A 14960-nucleotide genomic window follows, 5' to 3' on the forward strand; every position below is an offset into this window, starting at 1 on the left:
TTTCGTAACGAAGCTCATGCATAAAGCTGTGCACAGGTTCTCGCTTTCTCCGGTGTTGCTTAGAGGTCTTCTGCGCATTTCTTTGCTTGCTGGTGGGTAGCAGTGGGCTGGAGCGTGCCCTGTCCCCCTTCCCCTGCTTCTCGGCTACCCCAGATGTTGTGTGCTACAAATTCTTAAAATGGTCAAAGCAGAAATGTTGCTTTCATCTCGAGATAAAAGTGTGGCAAGGTGTTTGCTGTGGGTCTGCCCTTCTCTGTGCGAGCCCGTCTGTGGTACCGAGGTGTTTCTAATACACCCATTACTATCGTATTTGGGTGCCGTCCTGAGCAGTTATTTCAGGGTCACCGTTACTATGTTATATGCCGGTATCTCTTCGTTCTGTATCTCAATTCCGAAAGGTCTTCCTGTTGGTTATTTGGAAATAGAAAACCTACAACCAGTTTTGTACGTTATTCTGCTTTACAAAGCTTGAATCTGTTACAAAAGGCATCCTTATAAAGGCACTGAAAGAGCAAGTGTGTAGGCAGGTAGATGCAGAATGAAAAAAGCCAAGTGACATAAGCAGCCAAATATTGCTGTTTTTTATTGCCCGTAAAATACTTTTAATTCAACTTTAATATTCAACTTCACAATGATTTGTTAAATACTTTTCACTGAACTGTGAATTTAATGCCAGAGTCTCATCTAAGGAATACCCCCGTCGTTTGAACAAGTCCCGGTATCACACATTTGAAGCCACAGATGTTTAAAATTTAAGCATTCTGTACTATTTAGATTTATTTTGAAGCTGTCATCTTATTAACATAATTCTTGATTATATCACCCATTTATTTATTTTTTATTTTTTAATAAGCTCTTTTTAAATAGGCTGTAAGCCTCTACAATCGGGCACAAATACAGATTTGTGGGGGTTAGTGGCTTGGAGCATTTTCTTAACCAACCAGGTTAAATGCTTCATATATTTTTACATGTAGTCATCTGTCAGGAAAAAAAGACTGGCAGGCTACTCTGTGAACTTCTGGATATTGCATTGCTTCAGTATTGCTGGGCTTCATAATAAATTTGGAAAAATAGTTTTCCTTGCGGTGTTCCCTGCAAACTTCTTAGCTGGGCTTGCATTTTGGTATTATAAATGTGTCAGTAAGAAGAGCTTGGGCAGCCTGATTACTTAATATTTTTCCAAAGCAAACACATCTCACTGAGGGAGCCTCTGGCTCTGCATCCTAGAGACATGCTAAAATGTAAGTAATAACTCTTCCCATGCCACCTCCTGACAAATACTCCACGCAGTGGTTTTAGTAATCCTCATGTCCTAATGAAACACCTCTTCTGTTTTCCTTTTCCTTTTATTTTATTAAAATGTTCGTGTCGTTGAGACTGAAAATGTAGCTGCGGTTAATATGGTCGAGGCTTGCGTGCTTCTGCCATGTTATTAATCAAAGTTGAAAGCCTGGAAAAAATAAATGTGAGGGGTTTGTGTGGCTGTTTGCATGGTGGATACGTTACTGGTCTTCAGTCTCTGGGATCACAGTTTGCTGTTAATTGGTTTAAAAGTTTGTTGCCCGTGGTCAACAGTATTTTATATTAAAGTACAGTAGTAATAAGCTTTTATAATCTGTTCCAGTTTGAGAGAGACAATTACCATAATAATCTTTCTTTGAGAGAAGGCTGAAGCAGGCTCCTTCATCCTGGAAGCTGAAATGCTTTGGCAGAGCAGCCCCCAAATGTGAGTACTGAAGTTAGTAAAAAATTGCCTCTCAGATGAGCATGACAGAATTGGAGATGCTGTGACAGTGTCCAAACAGAAGGGAATTAGAGACTTTGCTGGCCAAAATTACTTGGGCTTACATTACAGAGAAAGTCCTATCTGGGGGGTTGTTTTGGTTTGGCTTCTAGACTGTTTTGTTTGGATTTTTTTTTTGTTTGGATTTTTTTTTTGTAACTGAAAAATAGCATATACAGGAAGGGAATGGTACTGATGTATTTTGGACAAATAAAAGACAAAAGTTGAGAAAGTACATTTTGTATTCTATAAAATTACTTATTAAATGTTCTTTTTTTTGTCTGGAACTTTGAGATCTGAAAATGAAAAGTATTATTTCTGTATCATTTCAGTATTGTTCTGGTAAAATTGTGTTGTTAGGGGATGTGATTTCCAAGACTAAAAACTTTATCATAAAGAAAGCAGGGGTAGCTGTTGGGAAAATGTAAGTATAACATAAATGTCAGAGTGTGTTCAAAAATGCAGAAGAAAGGTAATAAACATTGTTTTGGTAGACTAAAAGACTAAATTTCTGAAGTATTTGAGATGCACTAAATGAGAATTGAGTTTATAAATCCAGATTAACTGAGTCCAAGGGGGCAGAGTTAGTGGGAGAAGCTGCTGGCTTATTTCAAGAAAAAGATCTTGCTTCTATCAGTGAAAGTGCTGCTCCTTACTGTGTATGTAGCCCCCGTGTTTACAGTACCAATACACCAGATACAGTAATATATTTGCTCTATCTGTTTGCATATGACAAGTAAGTGGGACTTTAGAAGTGCATTCTTGAGCCATTTGATTTGTAAATACATCAGGCACAGTATCATTACTGTAACCAGATCTTCCTGAATCATCCCTTTTTAAAATAAGATTTGGACAGAAGGAAGAACAGAAGTGTCAAGTAAAAGGTTGCTTACACATTTACACCGTGTACTAATTTATAAATGCTTTCAAAGCACCTGCACATCAGACCAGGGAATAGGGAGCTAAATGCTGCCACCAAAGTTGCCTGTCGGGTAAGGATTATTTAGAGTTAAGGTCAGTAATTCACAAACCCAAGCCATATTATGGGTTGAATATTTTAGATCCCAACGAGTAAAGCAGGAGAAATATCTGAACGCGCCGTATGCGAATGCACAGACTTCTTCTAAGAAAGCCTTTGGCATACGTTTCTTGTATTATGTTCTCTGCCATTGTATATCGTGTGCTCGGCGGCTGAGGAATAATATATATGAACACTAGCGATTTGACAGGCTGCAGAGCTTCTTTTACAGACCTTTCTGGGATTATGAAAAATCTTAGGAATGCATTTATTTACACAGCATCCACCCAACAAAGGAATGGAAATTTCCAGCAGTGGCTCCCTTATAATGCTCTTTGTCTGGGACAAGCTACCCCAAGCCACTGTATCTTGGAGACGATGCGCCCTTGCGCTTGGGCCGCATCCAGCTCCCACCGGGGCCCGGGGAGGTCTCTGTCTCCCCACAGCATCCCCCTCTTGCCAGCAGGGCAGTCAGGGACCCCAGAAACCCATGGGGACCAGTGGCACGTTGTGGTGTGTCGCCTCAATACACAACTCTCTGTGTTTTTGGGCTCTGCGTGGATCCAGCCCTGCTCCCCTCAGCCAGGGCAGGCTGGAGGTGGGGAGGCCGGGATCCCAGCTGGGGAAATGCTGGTGGCACGGGGATGGATGTCCCTGGCTCCAGGTTTGCTGTCGGCCGCATAAAGCAGGCAGCATGGGGGGATTTGGTGATTTGTGTGATATTGCCACCTTTCCTAAGTGCAGAGATAAATCGATAAATAAATAGTGATAGAGCCCATATTAATGCTTTAAGTTTCTCTGTACAACATTATTATTTGAAAAAGATGTTAGAAGTGTGTTTTGTGTCATGGCTGAAGGCTTCTCTCTCAGAAGGACCAATCTGGGGGCAAGTTTTGAGCCCTTCCCACAGAGCAGAAGGGGTCGTATTAGCTAATTGCTTGTGCTCTATCAGTTCCTACGCTGGCGCGATCAGTCCTGAGGGAGTTGTGCCAGGTGGGGTGAGCGGGAGACAGCTTTTAACTGTGCGGGGCCACAAAAGCTCCTAAGCAGGGCAGAAACTCATGCAAAACACTTCCTTGCCTTCGGTGGATCTTAAATCTGCTTTCCTCCACCCATCAGAGACCTGTGCTCAGCACACAGGGGCAGAGGGGCCGCAATGCTCTCGGCCACGTCGCTTCCCTGTCAGCCGGGCACAGGAGGACGGTGGCTGTGCACCTCCATCCCTGTCCATCCAGGAGCAGGTCCCGTCCTCCAGGACGTGACCCTGCTGAGAATCACGGTGCCAAAAGCTTGTCACGGTGCCAAAATCTGCTGAACACTAAGCAGAGCACAGAGGCCACGAGGCACCCTCCCCGGCCATGCTTATGAGGTGAAGCAAGCGCCCACAGGCCGCCCCTCTCAGTTTCCAAAGCAGGGCCTGACACGGGGTGTCATGTTCAGACCAGATGGCACTTTCTGAGGCTTACTGAGGGAATTCAGAGGCCTAAGCAGCCAAAATGTTGTTTCGGTTAATTTCAGCAGCAGCAGCCTCACTGCCTTGCCACTCCTCTCTGTGCTGGCTGCCGCTCTCACGGGGCTGGAGCAGCCTTCTGCAAGAGCTCAGGCAATTGAAATAGAGAATCGCAGTGAGGGATGGCTGTTCAACCCTATTCAGCAAATGAACCTGAAATTAGAAAAAATATAGAATACAAAAATAATGGTGATTCCGTTCCTGTTGACAGGATGAGCTTCGCTGTTATTACTTTTCTTGCCTGCGTTGTATTTTATGGCCACCTTCCCCTTCAGGATCAAATGCTTTTCATGTGTCCTGTAGGCAGCTAGCTCCAGATTAGATTTTCTAGGCTGTATTTAACAAATTGCTTCAATGACTGTAAGCCACAAGTTAATTTTAAATGACTTAATTAAGGGCATCTGAGGATACTGAAGTCTTAATATTAGTTACTTTTCATTTTTCTGTGTAATAACCATGTTGCTCACTGTCTGGATATGATGTGTGTCCAGCAAGCTGTTTTTGTGCTATAAAATAAAGATTTCCTTGGCAGCAGCATCTCCATCAGTGTGCTCTCTAGGCTTCTTCCATTCCCTATCCATTTCAGAGGTGGAGGATGGAAACCAAGCACGAATATTCCTAGGACTCTCTTCTGTTTCTTTAATTTTATTCTTTCCTACTCTACAGGAGCACACAGGAAGGCAACAACCACAGCGAGAGGGAACCTAGCGAAAACATGACCCTTGTGTCAGCCATTCGTTCAGGGATCTTAAACAGGCTGTTTGCTCAGTGCAAGGTGGAGACCTTGTAGTAGTTTCTGTGGCTGGACAGAGCAGGATCCTCTGGCCCATCCTGGCCTAAATGGCCATCCTCAGCAGTGCAGGCAGTTTGGAGCGAGCCATAAAATGGAAAAACAGCTTGCCTGGCTCACACAAGGGGAAACAGAGAGGGCAAGGCAGACCCTTGTCAGTGGGCTGGGAACAATAATGTCAGGCAGAGGAGATTACACGATTCAAGACCGAAGTAAAGGACCTTGTAGGTCCCCGTTCTTCATCTCTCCTGCCCCACGGTGGACTGGAGGGATCACAAAGTCCTGCCTACCTGTTGAGCTCTAGAGAGGACTTTTCTGTCAGAGTTCTTGTACTGCTGCTAGGGGTTTATTTGAGGTAAAAATTAATCTCTATTTCATCTTGCTGTTGCTCTTTTTTTCTCGACCCTTTGTGTCCTTTCATCCTCTCCAAGAGGCAGAATCCTATCTCACACAAACAGGCTGCCGCCTGTGTCTGGCATTACAAAGCAACACATCCTCTGAACCAGCTAACTGCTTCCACTCTGGTGGAAGTTTGCACAGGTGAGAAGAAACAAAAGGTGGTGATATTTAAAGTTTTCTTCACATCAACAAGATGGCTGCAGAAACTTGCTGGTGTACATACATACATTGCAGAATTCCCTCCCCATCCACCCCTTGCTTCAGTAGGTCACAGAGACTCCCTGAGCATTTCCTCTTGCCAAAAAGAAATTTTTGACAAACCTTTCCAAGGATAATTTATTTTTCCCAAATATTTTATTTCTAAGTGCATTTCCTCACAAAATGTTGCGGCAGAAAAGGGGTGAGCATCAAAGAGAGCAAAGGAGAGGATATGGAAATACGTAACCAGAACAGCTCTGTTTATATAGCTTGCTTTGTGTGGAGTCTTCAGTTTGTCCTGTGTGACTTCACTAGTTATTTTGTCATTTCCTACCTACTGCAAAAATGCTAGGAGAAGGCCAAAAGGTGCGAGATGATCTGATTTGGAGGCAGGACAGCAGAGAGCAGAGAGGAGTGGGAGACATTATCTTGCTATAGCCTAAAAAGCATTCTCAGTTGACCCAGATATCACTGAACATCTCCTAGCAGCTCACTAACCTTTGGAAGCTCACAAAAAAAAAAAAAAAAAAAAAAAAAAAAGTGGAATTATGACCCAGCTCTCTCTGATGGCTCTTTGGCTACAACTTGCGGAAGAAAAAAAAAATTAATTAAACCTGCATTCAGCACCATCACAGCTGTTAGCTTATTTCCTACTCCTGACTTCCCCAAAAATATGGTCTCAACCTTCTGTTTCAAGGGAAAGTCATTCCTTTGTGGTTAGGCTAATCACTCCTCCCCCAGGCACAGACCCAGCTCCACTTGCTGCGAGCTGGGCTCCCTTTTCTTTTGTTCATATACCTGTAAGCAAACCCAAGCCTTCTTTTTAAGCCCCAAAGCAGAGATTTCCACATTTCCTCTGCAGGGGGGCGCTTAAAGAATGTGTGTTTTCATTTAATCCCTGGGGGAATTATCTTCCTGAATGCCATGCTTTTTAGGAGGACCTTTTGCCATCCACCTGCTTCCTTCCCTCCTCAGAAGAGCAAATCTGCCATTCTTCCAGAACACAACACTCTCATTTCCTTAGGACAGTTTAACGTTGCGCAGGATTAGAGATAATGGCCTCAGAGCTGGGTAAATTTTAGTGGGCTTATTCCACTTATTTTTGTGGTCTCCAAAAAGACATAGCTAGATTTTGGGGATTTATAAGTGGAAGATCCACTGAATTACAACGAAAAAAGCAAATCTTAGTCAGATAACTGTGGTTCAGAGATGTTTCTTGCATCTGTGGACTTCAGGATGTTTGTCTGTACGAGTTCTCCATCTCCCCTTGCCAGAGGCACACAAGGTTTGGCCACCTGGCATTGCCCTTTCTGCTCTTTTCCACTGAGCCTGACATCTGCCCGAAAGTGCTCCCACAGGTCACAGGGGTGGGAAGGGGACTTCCACAATTATTTGTTTGGACAATGGCTGTGTTCACACACAATCTCTGGCCGGTGTTACCAGAGCTCCCTGGTCCCCCTTCGCCCACCTCTGCTAGGCCCTAGGTGCACATCATCTCAGGAAGCATTCAGGTAGGGTGAGGACTTCCCCTCACTCAAGGGTCTGCTCGTCTTCTGAGCAAGTCACCTAACTAGATGCAGAGATCTGCTGGCAATTCCACAGGCATTCAAAATCCCATCTTAGACCTACAATTAATTCAAAATTCAGCAGCTGGTGCTTTCTTGTCAGTAGTACAATTTAATGGAACGTGGCCTTGGCTTTCTTCTCCTTTTTATTCCACAGGCCAGAGTACCAGAGTTCCCTCCATACCAAAGCTTTACCTACATGTACAATGAGATCTGATAGAACAGTCCATCAAATCAAAGGTTCATTAGCAAAGGTCAAGGTAATTAATAGCAACGGAAGTGGTTCACAAAATGGAGCACAGAGTCCTCACAACCAGCGCTCACGTTTGGAGTCACATCTGTAACCAAACAGGAAGCCAGTAGACTTTCTGGAGCTTTTAGGACTTCTTTGGTACTTTGAAATTTCTGTACTTGCTACCCCTTAGGAAAGCTGATCCCAACATTCGGCTCTGATGCAAGTTATTAATATTTTCCAGTGGTGTAAGAACTGAGGGTCTGCAGTGGCCCTCACAGAGAGCTCATCACAGCCATCCAGATGGACGTGCATAGAGGCACAGAAAGAACAAATGCTGAGGAAAACACCACAAGCATTCCCAGGTGTGGGAGTACCTCTAATTCTTCCATCTTGTCAGCCAAGGGGGACTTGCTTGTCTGATCGCTGTCCCACATGTCCCAGAACAATTATTATTTCACTTTAATTAACTCATTGTCTTTCATCCAAGCCACTGCTCAGAGACAAGTGTGCCAAATAGCTGTGCGGTCCCTGAAGTGCTGTGTACCCTGATAGTTTTAGCCAGCTTGCTTCTCTAGTTTACCCGGTGGTACCCAAGGAAGCAAAAGGTGGAGGGAGCAAAACAACATGAGCCACGTAACGTTGCATATTAGATGAAAAGGTTTCAGGAGAGGTGAAGAAGTATGAGACTTTACTTTCCCTGGCCTGAAAAAAACATGAAAGGATTTCTCACTGGAGATCCTGTCCACACAAAGTTAGCACAATTCTTCCATGCATGATAAATGCTAGCAAGAGAGTTGGCTCTGTAGTTTCTTCTGCTTTCCTGGTCCCCCTTGGATGTGTTGATCCCTAGCAGATATAGAAATGACTAACTCTGAATTCTGGCCATTTATTTCCTAGGAAGAGAAAATGCTTCTTGCCATAAACTTTATGCTACTTTTACAAGATGGCAGTATAGATATATCAAGCTCTTAACTACCCCAAAAAGTTTCACAGGGCAGAAGTCCCTGGATGCCTTTACACACACATATACACGCACAAAAAGAAGGTCTTTGTGTTTCAGGAACCACTGCATTGATGTGATGTGTTCATCCCTGGGCCATGGCATTTAACAAATCAATGCTGAAATTCTTTCTGCTACATGATGCTTGTTTCCAATAGGTGAGGGAAATCTCTAGAAATGATGTATAGATGTGACACATTCAAGAGCCGTGTCCATGATTCATGGCAATGCATGGCCAGTGTTGTCTTCTAAGTTGTCAGTAAAGAGCTCCCCGGTCATACACTGAGCTTTGTTAGACCTGAGTTGGTTTTGGTAGTGGCTACAATAACCTAAAAGGAGGTTCTTCAGGTGCAAGCACAAACTCTGCCAAACCCATGTGTTGCAAGGTTTGGTTCCAAATCTCTTCAGCCTCTCCACAGTCACCTGGAAACTTATCTCATTATTTAGTTCCTAATGCATAACTTAACCCCTTTTCATAAGCCTACACCATCAGCTTTTCATAAACCCATGCCTGTGAACGTGACTGTTGTCTGTCAACCCTGCATTACCATCTGTGGGCTGGATTATTGTGGCTCTGGGGGCTGACCATGCCCACTTTTTTTCCAAGGCTATCATTGCCGGCACCTTGCAGAAATAGCTGTAATGGTTTTAAGAGTGTTACTACTGAAATAACAGAGGGCTGGATGCTACGGCGAACGTATTGCATTCAGATAGAGTGCAGACCCCATGGGATGCAGCAAGTGACATGGCACCGGCCACATCAAAAGATGGCGGCAGAGCAGTGAGGCCTTGGAGGCCTCTGAGGCCCCAACAGGCCTCTTGGATGAGCAGGCAGGGGGAAGTGAATGGGCTTTACTACATCATATTTCTGGGCAACATCCCAGGACTGTCCACAGGGACAATCTTCTCCTCACCTGGGAAGGACTCCCAGGACTGCCCGCTTTTGCCTTCCTTGCTTTTTCCCAATTGCCCTCCCTGATGGATGCGCACAGCGATGGTGCTGAGGCCGTGCAAACACCAATATGAAGCCTGGTCCTGCACCCTGCACCTGCATTTCACACCGCCAGCTCCTCGCCCAGTGCAACAAAGAGTTTAACCAGTGGAAGTCCAGGTGCCGGCTGGAAGCGTGATGCCATTGAGAAAATTAGCCAAAAAGAAAATTTAGATCTATGACTAAATCGATCCCCAGATTGGCACTATCAAAGTAAATGGTGTTTATAGAAAGTCTCGTTTTCTTTATATTAGTGTGGGTGAAAATCAAAAGAATGTTACGGGCAAATTTCATCTACCAGAGCTGGAAAAGAGAGCATGGGGACAAAGCTGTAATTACTGGTATTTCCTATCTGTTGAAACCTGTGGGTGGAAAGAGAGGCAGTGAATAGGGTATATTCAATGGCATTAAAATTGGTTTCTTTTTCTGGACTTCAGCTCAACACAGTAAATTAGCAGGGAGAAATTAAGCCTCGGAGTGAACAGGCAGAGAAGCCAACTTCTTTGTGCTGCTCGTTGCTGTTAGAAAATAAACATTTTTTTTTTCCTTTGCGAATTCAGATTGGTAACAAACTGAAACTGCAGCTGCACGCTGACAAGAGAATGCACCACGCATCTGAAGCGGTTCAGTGTTCACGTGTCCACACACTGCTATCTCGTTTTCCTTTCTAAACAGGTTATTGTAATGAGCAGGGGACAGGCATGTTGTTTAATTAATTTCTGCCTTAAAAAAAAAAAAAATAAAATAAAATAAAACTCTGACCTAGATTCATCTTGCTCAACTTGGGCACCTGCAAAGGTGCCTAGCTTCGGGGCATCCTGTATGCAGGCAGGGGGATGTACAGGACCTCCAGAGCATGGTTCAGTCCTCCGGCCATCAGGAGTGCCACTGCTAGGTGCCCAACTCTTCCTGCAGACTGTTTGCAACACTACTTCGGACAGCTGTGCTCCTAACTCTGCCATTTCACAAGGCTAGGAAGGACACTTCCAGACCTTAGCGTATCTCCTCTTGTCACCATCACCCCACGTGTGAATTTTGCTCTTAAACCTCTATTATGTGACTGAATGCTCATAGAAAAATAGGCACAATTAAAGTGCATTTTTCTTGCAGTGAAAAAATGTATCTTGCACCAAACAGTAGTTTTAGACCATGGCACAAACCTGAGTTATTCTGGAGAATAATATCATAAAATATTTATTTAGATCCTAATTTGTTTTCACAAGAGTTGATAAATGGAAAAATTCGAGGCTGCATTTTTTGCAAATGTTTAAAAATGTAAGTGAAAATGGCTGAGGTGTTGCCTTTGTTGAAAAGGCATGATGTGGATTATTTTCATTATTATTACTACTATTAATATAACTATTATTGTTATTAATATTAATATTGTTGTTGTTATTAATGTAGGTTTGAATGGTTGCTCTGTAAACAAGAAATTCAATTTGAAACATCTATGACCGACTGTCTGTCAGTCTCATTATTCTCTAACCCCCCCTAAAATACTGCAAGCTGAAGTATGAAATCCTATGTAGAATAAAATGAGAGTTTTAACTATTAGTTTGTTAATGGGTTTAATACAGCCTGGCTTTACATGCAATGATACTGATTTGTATTAGATTACTGTGTAAGATGGATTTTTGTTTTAGTTGTTCTGCAATGTGATTTAGTATTTAATTAATACTGCTTCAGTCAAACTAAATATGCCACTGGAGCAACGCATTTCATAAATGTTTCTGTAAATGGGCAATACTTTCACTTTGCTTATTAGATTCCTCTATTTAATTATTATCAATCCTTCCAAGAAAAATAGACAACAATAAGCCGCTCACTCCGCTCTGCATTGCTCTTCCTGGGCATGCACATGCACACCCGCCGCTGTCTTTCTTCCCTCTCCTTGCCTCGCCTCACTCGCTGTCAAATCTAGGACTGGCCAGGGGTCCCGTGTCGGCAGCAGCAGCAGCAAACCAAGAGCTGCACATCCTGTGCACATCACAGGGATGCAACGCTGGAGATGGGCCCTCAGTCCTAAATTCTTCAGAATCATAACTTTGGGTTTGTTTTTCCAAGAATGTGTCAAAGTACTTTCAGCATTACAAATAAGATTTTTTTTTCCCCACTGAACTTCAGCTTATCCTGATGCACAGTGTTTTACCCTCAAGGTCCTGTCTCTTCAACACAAGTGTAGATTAAAGCATCCAAGGTAACAACTCAGGTTTGGCCCTACTTAATACGTGTTCTTCCGTTTAACTGCAATTTATAGTTAATTATGTTGAAGTTGTCAGCACGGTACTGATACAAAGTCCCTGGAAATATGAAGTGAAGCTCAGATCTGCTCTGGCTCTCCGATCACCGCTGCTGAGGTGTATGGGCTAGTTTGGGGTCAGTTTGGGGAAATTCCCTACATGCAGCATTCGGGTGGGCCTTCTGCTGTTTCCAGAGGAGATGTGGGCAGTATTATGGCACTCATTGTGATATTACTGCAATTGCTGGTTGTTGTTGTGTTTTTTTTTCCAGCTTTCATCCCAGCCCCTTGCTCTGGGCACAGGCAGGGGACACCTAACAGGGAGGCACAGCAGCACTGCCTCTGCACACCCCAAATGCAGAAATCCCCCACACACCTCCCTCCAGAGCCCTGTGTCTGTTTTACTGAGGAAGATGATGGTTCTCCCCTTCATTATGTGGCTGTGCCCTCCATCCACAGGGCATTTTGTGCCTTCCCCCCTTGGCACCCTGCGCGCAGCCCAGCTCACGAGGTGATGCTGGAGTCTGGAGAGGCTGTGTGGGCTGAAGCACCCCCTGCTTTTGCTTCTCTCTCTCCCCTTTTTTCTGCCTCATCTTTACAGCACTGGGCTCCCACCGCATTTCTTTTTAAATGCGTTTGCCTCGCCGTGTTTAGTTTCTCTCCTAAAACTTGTTCCAGCTGCCTGGGGGATCTCAGCATCTGGCCTAGCGGATGTGTTTTTTAAGAAAAAGACAAGCTATGATTTCCAAAGGTCCCTCCAGGAAGTTTATATTCTCTCTTTTCCAGGGAGCGTTTACTTTCCACGGGAGCATGATAGACATGCCATTACTGAAGCAGGCACAGAACATTGTTACGCTTGCCACAGCCATCAAGAAAAAATGATCTGGTAAATGAAGCTCTCCCCATGGGGCCACAGTAGCTGTTTTAAAAGATGACTATAATACTTGGGGGGAAGAAAAAAAAAAAAAAAAAGTTAAATACATCACGCTTAAGCAGAAATTCATTTACATTTTGCAGATCTGTCATAATTTGCTCACCAGAATTGCTAATTATGAAAAGTGTTCCCGACTCGAAGCACCGCTCGCTCCTGTACTCATAGCCTGCGATGAAGTTACATCACGGACCGAGCGACATGACGATAATTACTGCAGATTTGGGATTATGACTTCATGAAAGGATAACAGCACACCATAAGCGGCGAGCTCCGTTAAAATAACACGTGGAAACCGGGTCAGTCGCCTCTTCAGCCCTCGCTTCTTCCCGTCCCTGTGCAGAAGTCCCGCCAGAAAGGGCAAAGCCCTGAATAATTATGCACCAGCTGAAATAATTGCGATGAAAATCATTACCCTGTACGGGCTTCTCGCCGCCCCCCTTCTGTATATGTGCAACAGCCATTAAAAATATTGCCCCAACAATGAGAGACTCTTGACTTTCCTCTGGTTTTCGAGTGGTCGCTATTGAGACCGCTGCCTCCTGGAAGCGCGGAGCCCGGGCAGGGCTGGCCGGCAATAAACTTGTAGTTTTCGGAGGCACAATGCAGCAGAACTTGTGCATATGGTCTCGAGTCAGATTTACATCACATTAGGGATACGGCTACAGGTCATGTGGGCCGTGTGGTTAACGGGCTTAGTAAAGCTGTTTTGAAGAGGTTAACCCAGCTTGTAGTAAGGGTAAATAAACATAACAACCAGGCATTGTCCTCTATTCAGCATGTACTCTTATATGGAGGGCTAAAGGGTATTGAAGCTGCAGAGGATCAACTTGTGGTTGCCAGAGGACTCCAATGAAGTTTGAAACACCAACAATCAGAGATTTTGTTTCTGTTCCTCATTAAATCATGAGCTTTTGTGCTCAGACTATGAACGACTGTTCTTTAAGAAATTAACAGAATGGGAAGTTTTAAACTATGCACCAACCTTTTCATGACCTACACAGCAGCAATGCTGCTGCACTTAGACAAACACCGCGGGGAAGGCTGTTCTGTTTATTTAAATTTGTAAATAGAAAACAGTTGTTTTTTAGTTTCATTTCTCACCGCCTCCATGGCCATTTTACGTATGGAGTCGCAGCGGCTTATTCCTCCCATCTGCTCGCGTATTATGTTTCCCCTCCGTCTCTTGAGCAGCACTTTTTAAACATTTTGCTTATTTCTGCTTGAATTAAGGGGAGAAGGAGGGGAAAATAAAAAAGAGGGGAGGGGGGGAAGGAAAAAAAATAAAGAACCCCCTCCGTGCCGTCGGGGCTGCAGCGCTCCCCCCGGTGCTGGCACCTGGGGCTGAGCCGGTGAACCCATGGCCACGGCCCCCGTGCGGCCCAGGGCACCCCCCGTTATTAATTCCCGGCCGGCTAAATTATGGGTAACGCTATTAAAACATTATCGGGACTAATGAGAAACAATTACTTAGACGATGAGCTGGGGGGACAAGCCGGAGCTGGGCGCGCTTGTAGCTATCCCCGCAGATTGCGTTAATAAATCATCAGGTGCAAGGCAGGACGGAGGCGAGGCCTGGCGCAGGGAGAGGAAAATGAGATATGGCGTTGGGTTTTCTTTTTTTTCTTTTTTCTTTTTTTTTCTTTTTCTTTTTCCCCCCTTTTTTGCATAATTTTTTCATTAATCTCAATAGGACCCGTGCGGCGGAGATTGTTTTATTCCCTTAATACCCCGCCGGGGTGGGGTGGGGGGACTATAGGGGGGGAGCGGATTTCCAAAAATCCTGCGCCTCCATTGTTTCATGGGAGCTTTTTCAGGGCACGGGGCAGCACCGGGAAGGGGGGGGGTCCCAAAAAACCCCCGGCTGCAGCAACTTCATTCGGGAGGAGCGGGAGTCGCAAACCTCTGCGTTGGCTCCCGGCGTTGGGTTTGCCTTCAGGTTTCTCCCTGAATTTCTCAGATCCCCCTGCAGTGGAAAACCCCGCTCTCGTTTAACAGTCCTAACGACCTGCGCTTTATAAGAAATAAAATCCGATTTATTTGTTTTTCAGTTTACTTTAGGAAGCTTTTACGTGTTTTCCGGCTTTATTCTTTCCCTCTTTCTTCCTTTCTCTTTCCCTCTCTTTCTTTCCCGCCCGGTGCTAGGCAAGCAATTGATGAAACAAAACAGATTATAAGATTAGCAGCAGGATTTTGTGCATATTAATGATAGGGAAGGGCACCGAATGGGTTTGTAATTGCAGATCTTGCGCTTGGGATTGGGAACTGTAGCCCTGCTGCAGCAAAGACCCCCCTGTGAGG

General features: G+C 44.4%; 1 protein-coding gene across 5 annotated transcripts in view; it reads left to right on the forward strand.

Annotated features, from left to right (window-relative positions):
* The window catches only part of CLYBL (citramalyl-CoA lyase), a 155043-nt gene extending 141911 nt beyond the window's left edge, over positions 1-13132 (forward strand). For 3 of the 5 annotated variants that reach the window (XM_084305994.1, XM_084305996.1, XM_084305995.1), the window contains 2 exons: positions 12515-12614; positions 12746-12882. In XM_084305994.1, coding sequence (XP_084162120.1) covers positions 12515-12610 — 96 coding nt within the window. In that variant the 3' untranslated portion in view covers positions 12611-12614; positions 12746-12882. Of the gene's footprint in view, positions 1-12514; positions 12615-12745 lie in introns of all 5 variants that reach the window. The other 2 variants (XM_084305992.1, XM_084305993.1) reach the window with 1 other exon arrangement.
* Positions 13133-14960: the final 1828 nt, after the last annotated feature.

Source organism: Netta rufina (genome assembly GCF_964035555.1).
Source record: "Netta rufina genome assembly, chromosome: 1".
Lineage (NCBI taxonomy): Eukaryota > Metazoa > Chordata > Aves > Anseriformes > Anatidae > Netta > Netta rufina.